This window comes from Carlito syrichta, unplaced genomic scaffold, assembly GCF_000164805.1.
Source record: "Carlito syrichta isolate Samal-C Ts95f unplaced genomic scaffold, Tarsius_syrichta-2.0.1 Scaffold288347, whole genome shotgun sequence".
Taxonomy (NCBI): Eukaryota; Metazoa; Chordata; class Mammalia; order Primates; family Tarsiidae; genus Carlito; species Carlito syrichta.
In genome coordinates, this window is record NW_007232443.1 from 584792 (window position 1) to 594636 (window position 9845).

The window sequence follows — 9845 nt, forward strand, 5'->3', positions numbered from 1 at the left end:
TATTGTAGAGACGAGGTCTCGCCAAGTTGCCCAGGCTGGTCTCGAACCCACAGGCTCAGGTAGTCCATTCACCTCGACCTCCCAAAGTGCTGGGATTACAGGCTAAGCCACCGAGCTCAGCTGAGTTGAAGTATTTTTAAGGTTCTGCATACATATTTACAAACTGTCCTTTAGAAATTTTGCACCAATGTATGTTTCCACCAGCATTGTAGGTACTTGGGGTGTGTATGGTGTGTGGACCAGCAGCGTTGTTCTTTGCACCTATGCTGATCCCAGGTGTGATTTTTATTTTGTTTTGTTTGTGTTTGTGTCAGTTGGATTTTTAAGGTGTCTTATTTTAAATTATCTTTCTTTGATGACTAGTTAGGTTGATTATTTTGTATGTCTTTTGGCTATGTTTTTTCTTCTTTGGGTAATTGTCAATTCATGTCCTTTGTCCATTTTTCTACTTGAGTTTCTCATGTTTTTCTTCCTGATTTTTAAGTGGTCTTTACATATTAAGGATAATAACCATTTTTCTGTAACATAAGTTGCTTGCTTCTTAATTCTGTTTTTGATGTAGCAGTTTTTTTTTATAGAATTTGAATATCAATCATTTCCATTTATGCCTTAATTTTTATGATTAGAAAAACAGATAAATATTTACCTATAACTTATTCTTTCATAGTTTGCTTTTTTTTTAAGCCTTTGATCCACTGGGACTTTATTTGGGATATGGCTTTGTGCTTTTGAGAGTGATTTCAGGAGATTCATGGGGAGTCCAGGTTAAAAGGAAGGCACCCAAGATCTGGGTAGGGATGATAATACGTTCAAGGGAAAGCCAAACTTTGGGCACAAGTATGCACTCAGGTCCACAATGGCAAACACAAGCAAGTGCACGCAAATTTTCTCTACACGTGCATGGGCACACATGCACACATACGCACACAACTCTACCCTCACCAAAACTGAGCCCAGAGAAGAACATGTCCTAGTTTATAGACTTGCACACCTCACCTCGCTGTACCTCACAGTCACCACACAGGGCAGGCAGAGCTCTATGGCTTCCTTAGTTTGCGGGAGAGAAAACCGAAGCCCCAGAAACCATGGGCGACGAAACCTCATGCACCGAGTTAACTACAGAGATGCACACCAATCCCCAAAGTGCTGTAGCCTGATGGGCCTTCCCCGCTACCAAGGGCCCGGGGTGGCTGTGCACCTGTCCCTGGCAGAGACCTCCTGGATTCAGCCAGATGCCACGAGGGAGGCAGGAGGAGGAGCCCGCTGGGGAGCTCTGTGCGAATTACTGCAATGCCTGTTCCTTCTCTTTAACATTCCCCTGCAGACAGCCTGGGGCCAAAAGGGATATTTTCTCCAGTTATAAGTCTTTGGGCCCCTCAGCACTCCCATTGGGCTTGAAGAATGTCCCTCTGTGACCCCATAGCTGTCTGGAGGCCTGTCCCTCAGCACGTGAGTGCATGCATCTACACGTCCGTGTGCCTGCAAGCATGTGTGTGCAAGATCCCGTGACTGCAGAGATAGCTAATTATTAGCTCCCTCTGCCCTCGGGGGGCCCCCCATCTGTTCCGGGGCTGCTCCCCCTCCCTGGACTTCCGCTCTGGTTTCAAAGGGGCCCTGGTGCTGTCCTCCTCTCCCTTCCCCGCGGCCGACCAAAAAATAAAATTAAATGAAAGCCAGCCCCATCCCGCCTGTACCAGGGAAGAGGCTGACAGGAGGTCTGCAAACTAGCGCTTATCAAAAGCTCCTTCTCAAATTCATTTCAATATCTGAGCCTCTGGTTTCCAAGGCAACATAATCTTTTCATCAAAGCAACTGGTAAAACCACTGGGATCCGATATTGTTTTGTTGGCAACTTGTCAAAACTGTCATTTTGTTAAAAAAAATTTATAGATTTATACAACCTACAAATATATATGGTGATCTATACCACTAATAATCATTAATAAAGTGCTGTCCAGTAAAGCTTCGCAGCTCCCTCTCCCGCCCCCTCCTCCCCCGACGGGCTTGCCGCCTGCAAAATAAAGAGTGATAATTAGACGGCAGGGCCCGGAGGTGACTCTAAGCAAGGGACAGGCTGGGGGGCCTGTCCACAACCCTAATAAGGCAGAGACAGTGATTTAGCTTCTTTCCAGAGACACCTTCCTTTCTCGGGGTTTTCCTGGGACCCTCTGTCGCCTTGTCTCCCTTCTCCTGACTTGCCCCATACCTCCCCCAAAACACTCACATTCCCTGGCCTGGAGCTGCAGTTGCCAGCGCTGGATCAGTCAAAGGTAAACTGAGGCTGACCCAGCCACACCCAGGCCCACAGGCTCCCAGGGGCCAAGCCCAGTACTCACTGTCCAGGGCTGCTCCAAAACTTGGAAAGGGCACACAGGACCGAATCCTGCCTCCCACATGACCCTCCCTCCTCCCCTCTGAGCCTGGGGCCCTGAGGAAGACTCGAGGCTGGAGGCTCCAGGGCCCTGGGTCTGCCTCTTAGTCGTCCCACGCCTCTGCCCCGCAGGCTCCCAGCGAGTACGAGACGAGTCCAGAGCAGCTCTTCTACCGGATCGCCCACCTCAACCGTGGACAGCAGTATTTGCTGTGGGTGGCCGCCGTCACCTCTGCCGGCCGGGGCAACAGCAGCGAGAAAGTGACCATCGAGCCTGCAGGCAAGGGTGAGAAACCTGGGACACGCTTCCAAAACTCCCCTCCAGAATTCCACTTCTCCCCAGATAGAGGCTCTTTCTCCCACTCTATCTGTAACCTGGCTGCGAGGCCTGGCCGTCGCCTCCCTCCTGCATCCACCAAGACTGGGCCTCTGCTGCCCCCTGACTCCAGCAAAGCCTCACAACAAGCTGCATGCGGTCAGCCCCAATTCCCCGGGCAGATGGGCATGGAGCACCTCAGTTCCCCCGCTCCAAACCCTACGGGGAGCTGTCCCCACCCCCGACCCAAAGCCCATCTCCTTCAGGGGGCTACAGCAGGGTGTGCTGCTTCCTCAGGGCAGCCAGGGCTCAGACAAGGTCCCCACACTGAACGGGGACACCTGGGGCAGAGGCTGTCCTGTGACTGCGGCAGGCATTAACAGAGTGCGAGCTGTGAAGGGGACTCTGGGCTAGAATAAGACCTTCTCAGGAGGGTCCCCCTGAACCCCCCCTTGGACAGGGGCTGCAGCCCCACTCCCCAGAGGATGACAGTTCTGAGGCCTCATCCCACAGTCAAGCAGGGGCAGCCACACAGGTGTTACTGCCAGGCTGAAACTGTCCTGTCCTAGGCTAGAGGAACGGGCCACCATGAGCCCAAGACCCGGATCCTCTACCTGCCTCTGGACCTCCCTGGGCCCTTTGTCTCATCCTGTCTCCTCCTCCAGACACGACTTCCCCCTGACCTTCTAGCCCAAGGTCCCAGAGCCTGGACAAGGAGGGGGTGGTGGTGCCTGCTCAGCTCAGCCACCCTTCCTGGGGTGACTTGAGCTCCCTTCGGCTCAGACACAAGAGTGTCGGCCTCACCGTGCCGCAGGCTTAGGGCCAGCCGGTATCTGATGGGGGCCTGCACTGGGCCAGGATATCCGCCCGCCCGCCCTTCCTGCAGGGCTTGTCTGCTGCTCCACGGTTGAGCAGCGGCGTGGCCTGCAACAGTAGCTGGAGAGCAGGTTGGTTTGTTCAGCTCCACGTCGGGGCTCTTCCCACACCACTCAGAGCCTCCTGCCCCCTTTCCTCCCAGGCACTACCTATCAACCCCTTCTCCTTCAGGAGGCAACTCACCTCCCACAGGAGGGAAGACCTAGAGCCCACGGTCCTTCCAGGACAGCTGGCACGGCCCAGAGGCAGGGGTCCGAGGGTCTGGGCATCATGACAGAAGGCTGGCCCCTTCCTCCATGGGCATTAAATACGTCTCATTCCTGGGAGGTTTTGCACTTCCTAGAACACAGCCACCCTGTGAGGTAGAGAAGACAGTGCTGTGGCTCCCTTCCCCATACGCGCACGCACACAGCCACACTCACCCACACAGCCGCACACACACTCACATATACATACACACTGCCGCACACTCACACCCCTGCACACACACTCACCCACATAGCCCCCCCACATACACATACACACAGACACGCACTCATACACACATACACTCACCCACACAGCCACACACACATGTGCATACACACCCGCACACACATACATAGGCACATACACACTAACACATGCATACATATATGCACATATGAACACATGTACATGCACACATGCCCACATCAGTACACATATGCACATACATACACTAACTCACACACACCCATAAATACCCACACAGACACACATGCGTACCTACACTCTAACACATAGACACATACACACCCATACATATATGTGCACACACACTGAGACACAAAGTGCAGGGAGCCAAGCCCACCCTATGGCAGAACCAGGTCTGGAACTGGGTCCCTGGAAAGCCCCAGGTCTCCCCCAGACCCCCAGGCCTCTTGCTGCCCCCCACGGAGGCATCTTAACTCAGGTCCTCTACCCAACCCATCTGTCTGGCCACAGGGCATCCCCAAGACCCAGCAGCCCTCCTCCTTCCCCTTGTCAGCCCCCAGACCTCATCTGCTCTGTAAGCCCCACCGACCGCCCTGGCACTGCCCTCACAGGAGGCCAGCCTCCATTTCCCAGACCTCTCAGCTGCTTCCTCAACCACCTCACACTTTCCTTCTGCCCAGGAAGGATCTTGGCTTCATGGCCCGCTCCGATCCTCTGAGGAACTTGGGCGCTTGAATCCTTTAAACCCGGGCCTGGTACTCGCTCAGGCACCCAACACGCTTATCCCAGGCACCTGTGGCCCTGCACCTTCTGTGATGCTGCCTGCTGGTTCTCTTCCACCCCTCAGGGACATTCCCATCCTCCCGGTGCATGTGGACCCCAGGGTGTGTGGCTCTGCCAGTCCACTGCCCCCTCCTGTGGCTTCATCACTCCTGCTCCCAAGCCCGTGTCTCTGGCCACAACATCTCTCTGATGCTCCGGAGCATGCATGCCCAGCCGTGGCCCAGCTACCTGCATGGGTGCCCACAGGCACTGTGGGCCTGGCATGCAGTGAGGTCATCCGGCCTCTCCGACCAAGCCTGCCCCTCCTCCAGTGTGCCCTGTCCCCATGGCAGCACCATCAACCACCTGGGTGGCCCCAAAACCAGCCAGACCCCAATCCTGTCAGTCCTTACCATGCGCCCCTCATCTCCTCCCTGCTGCCACATGTCACCTGCAGCCTGTACTCTGGACACCATTCTATTATGGTCCATGCCCTCCAGGACTAGCCATCTTCTACAAGCAGCTGGGGGTGTATCCAAAATCTACTTGATGTATGTCACCGCTTACTGTAAGCCTCTGGTGGCTTCCTCAAGAGGAAGTCCAGCCTCCTTGTTCTGCCAGTAGAGAGCCCTGATGATCCTACTCCAACCCGTCCCCTGGGACTCACCCTGAGCATTGGGGACCCAGAGTATTTACAAACCTCATACCTGCTGTGAGTCCCAGGCCTCATGACCTGCTCCATGCCCTTCCCTCTTCATGACATGCCTGTTCTCTGCTTAGTGACTTCCTTCTCAGCCTTCAAGGCAAAGCTTCCACGGCATCACCTCCACCACCCACTAAACAGGCCAACTTCATTCCTCCTCTGTGTCTCTGTGGTTATTTATACCTACTCTACCATGGTATTCTGCACCCTGTAATGATTTTTCATTTTTAAGTATCTGTGTCCCTCTTGGACAGTGATCAGCATGAGGACAGGCAATAGATCTTATTCATTTTTTGAATCCTCAGAGCCTAACATGATACCTGGCCCATCACAGGTATTTGATCAATGTTTCTTGAGTCAGTGACTCCAGTTGATAGTCCCTGACACTCACCCCTCACCAAATACCCAAGGTGAAGGTCAGGTATAGGAGGGAGGATGTGAATTGTAAATCCAGGAGCCCTGAGAAAAGGGAGCCAGGATGCTGTCCAGGGCTAGAAGTGGGGTGGCCCTCATCCTCTGTTCCTTGTAGCTCCAGCAAAGATCATCTCCTTTGGGGGCACTGTGACAACACCCTGGATGAAAGATGTCCGGCTGCCTTGCAACTCAGTGGGAGATCCAGCCCCTGCTGTGAAGTGGACCAAGGACAGGTGTGTGGTAGGATCCTGGAGGGATGGGGTGACCCCAGAGAGGGATACAGTCGAAGAGCCATGAGGAGGAGAATCTGGGGTATCCCTCCAGCTGGCCAGGTTGCCCTGAGGGCACACAGCCACTGCTGTCTCAAGCAGGCCTGGCCTCCCCGACTCCCCTCTCCTGGGAGCCAGGACCTCCCTTCTCTGGGTGGTAGAAGAGGCCAAGGTCACTGGAAATCCCCAGGAAATGCTGGGCACAACCCCAAGAGACCAGCATCCCCCGGCAAGCCTCCTTCCACTGCCAGTTCTATCTACACACCTGGGGAGGGCTTCAGGGTGGGAAGGCTCGCCATAACCCACTGCCCCTCATTCTGGCAGTGAAGACTCGGCCATCCCGGTGTCCATGGATGGGCACCGGCTCATCCACACCAATGGCACGCTGCTTCTGCGCGCCGTGAAGGCCGAGGACTCAGGCTACTATACCTGCACGGCCACCAACACTGGTGGCTTCGACACTATCATCGTCAACCTGCTAGTGCAAGGTGAGGCTCACGTCCCTCGGGTGGGGCCAGGGACGGAGAGGGAAGGAACTCCATCCTGTAGGAGAGCGAGTTATTGAATGGAGGATGACCAAACACAGGGAGACAGACTCTTGGTGGACAGAGGTGCAAATGAGGAGGGACGGGAGGGGTGGGGAGCAGGTAGGAGTGACAGCCTCCCGTCATGAGGGCCCACACGACCCCATCATCAGGGTCAACTCTTTGTGCTGAGGGCTGGTGCCTTTCCCCTCACAGTTCCCCCAGACCAGCCCCGCCTCACTGTCTCCAAGACCTCAGCTTCGTCCATCACCCTGACCTGGATCCCGGGTGACAACGGGGGCAGCTCCATCCGAGGTGAGGGAGGATCTGGATGAGGGGAAGATGGGAAGGAATTCTGGGCCCCCGGGGCGAGGAAGGGGCTTTATCCACTCCCACCATGATCTGGGGGTAGGGAGTGATTCACTCCCAAGCAAGTTACTCAAGTACCAGGTCTCCTTCCCCCACTCCTGCCATTCTAAGCTGTACACCTGAGGATGTCTGTTTTCCTCTGTGGGCCTCAGTTTCCCAATCTGTCAAAGGAGACAGGTGTACTAGACCGGTACTTCTCAAAGTTGAGTGTGCATGTGAGCCCCTGGAGGGGCCTTGCAAAAACGTAGCTTTGGATTCAGCAGGTCTGGGTGGGGCCAAGAGTGTGCAGGCTCTAGGGCCACCCTGATTCTGCTCCACAGCGAAGCAGAAAGGATCTAAACAGGACCCTTGCAAGCCTCACAGCTCTGGTTTTCTGCTTCTTCCCCCACCTTGGCTGCTAAACCCTAACACCAGAGCCAGAGAGAACAGGGGCTGGACCGAGGTCCTTCCACATTGTTTAACATAGAGAGTATATTTGGGCCTGTCCTTCCAGCTTTACATCTAATTAGCACATGCCCCTTCCAATGACCAAAGGCCCGACTCCTTCCCCTGCCTGGAGCCCAAACCCCATGATGCCTGGTTGGGGGACCCCAGAATGGCCCTCTGCTGCCCTGCCCCGCCCCTACCCTGAGCCAGGCAACCCTTCCTGCAGGCTTTGTGCTGCAGTACTCAGTGGACAACAGCGAGGAGTGGAAGGACGTGTTCATCAGCTCCAGCGAGCGGTCCTTTAAGCTGGACAGCCTCAAGTGTGGCACATGGTACAAGGTGAAGCTTGCGGCCAAGAACAGCGTGGGCTCCGGGCGCATCAGCGAGATCATCGAGGCCAAGACCCATGGGCGGGGTAAGGACCAGGTGGCAGGGGCGGGATGGAGCGGTGGCCCAGGGAGGTGGTGGGGGACAGAGGGTCTCAGGGAATGGGGATAGAAGGTGGCTGAGGGGAAGTAGGGTCCAGGGACACAGGGGGACTGAAGGGAGGAGACACAGCCTCCTTCCCATCACTAGAGCATCTTGATGGGTCCCATTAGGAAAAACTACTCCCACTTCTCACCAGGGGTGGCAGAGGGTGGCACTGCTCTGCTTTTGTCCCCTTCTCTCCAGGTCCATCCCTTCTCCTCCCCCTTCTTCCTCTCCTCTTCCTCCTCTGCTCCCTGGGGCGTCCCGACCCCCATCTGTGCCGACCACTCATCCTCCCAGGGCCATGGCCGTCCCAGCCCAGCCAAGTCCTCCCCGCCCTTCGATCTCTCTAACCTCTCTCTCTCCCTCCGGCCCCCCAGAGCCCTCCTTCAGCAAAGACCAACACCTCTTCACCCACATCAACTCCACGCATGCTCGGCTTAACCTGCAGGGCTGGAACAACGGGGGCTGCCCTATCACAGCCATTGTCCTGGAGTACCGGCCCAAGGGGACCTGGGCCTGGCAGGGCCTCCGGGCCAATAGCTCCGGGGAGGTGTTTCTGACGGAACTGCGAGAGGCCACATGGTACGAGCTGCGCATGAGAGCTTGCAACAGCGCCGGCTGCGGCAACGAGACTGCCCAGTTCGCTACCCTGGACTACGATGGCAGTGAGTCGGCAAGGGTGGGAGGGACGGCACAGATGCCGGAGCAGGGCGGTGCCAGGGAGTCTGGCTGAGTGGCAGACACATAAGGAGACAGACAGATAGGAAACCAGGCAGGAATACCCTGGGGAAAAGGCTGGCCCACGAGTGAAGGAGCAGGGAAGGGAGTAGGTTGGTGGCAGGCAGTAAGCAAGTAGCAGAGGCACCAGTGGCCAACACGGACAGACAAACAGGCAGACGGTCCAAAACACCAAGGACAGAGTCTTTGAAGGTGCAGTCCTCAGTCTCCATGGTTCAGGGAGAGGGCAAGAAAATAGAGATCCTGCCCTGTAAGAACTCTCTGCCAATATGGAATTAGCCAGGGGGGGCTAGCCTATGCTGCAGTAGCAAACACTAAATGCCTAGTGGCTTAACCCAGTACAGATATGTTTCTTGCTCTCATAAAGTCCTGTGAGATTTGGCTGGCCACCATCTTTTACCTGTACCATCTTGAACATGGAACCTCCAGGGTCGCCAAAAAAAAGAGATTGGAAAAGCACACCAATCTGTAACTGCCTTGGCCAGCAGTTGGCACCCATCACTTCTAGTCACTCTTAGAACTAATGATGGCTGGGCACCAAACTAACTGCAAGGAAGTCTGGGAAACATAGACGAGCGCGTACCCGGCGTGTGCCACATAGGGATCCCTCACACGCATGCGCACACACACAGATACACTGAAGGAACCTGAAGGCTGAATTCATGAGGGCCCGTTACCACAAGTCTCTCTGCATCTTAAGGAAACAGAGTACAAGCAGTACCAGAAGGTGATGGGCTCAAACAAGGAAGGCTCATGCAGGAGGGGCTCTTGAGCAACGTTTTGAAGCAGGCAAGGATCAGGGCTTGGGAGCGGGTTATATCAGCAGGAGAGCATGGCATGCCTCCCTGCAGGCACCCAAGGTTAGCAGGTATAGCCCATGAGAAGGGTGCAGGGAGAGAATGCAGGGTTTGTAGTGGTTTTTGTCCCTGTCTGGGGAAGAGACCCCGTCTGGAGTCCCACTGTCCTGACTTTCCCCTACTGCGCTTCTCTCTTCATCCCTCCCTACCCCCCAGCTGGATGTAGAAATATAAGCCCATTAGCCGGGCTCAGTGGCTCAGCCTGTAATCCCGCACCTTTGGGAGGCTGAGGTGAGTGGATTGCCTGAGCCCGCGGGTTCGAGACCCGCCTGGGCAGCGATACTTCATCTCTA

General features: G+C 55.4%; 1 protein-coding gene across 1 annotated transcript in view; it reads left to right on the plus strand.

Annotated features, from left to right (window-relative positions):
• Nucleotides 1-9845, plus strand: part of DSCAML1 (DS cell adhesion molecule like 1) — a 348081-nt gene that overhangs the window by 329692 nt on the left and 8544 nt on the right. The window contains 6 exon segments of the mRNA XM_021710263.1: nucleotides 2504-2657; nucleotides 6014-6131; nucleotides 6492-6655; nucleotides 6908-7006; nucleotides 7713-7901; nucleotides 8335-8622. Of these exon segments, the coding sequence (XP_021565938.1) occupies nucleotides 2504-2657; nucleotides 6014-6131; nucleotides 6492-6655; nucleotides 6908-7006; nucleotides 7713-7901; nucleotides 8335-8622 (1012 nt within the window).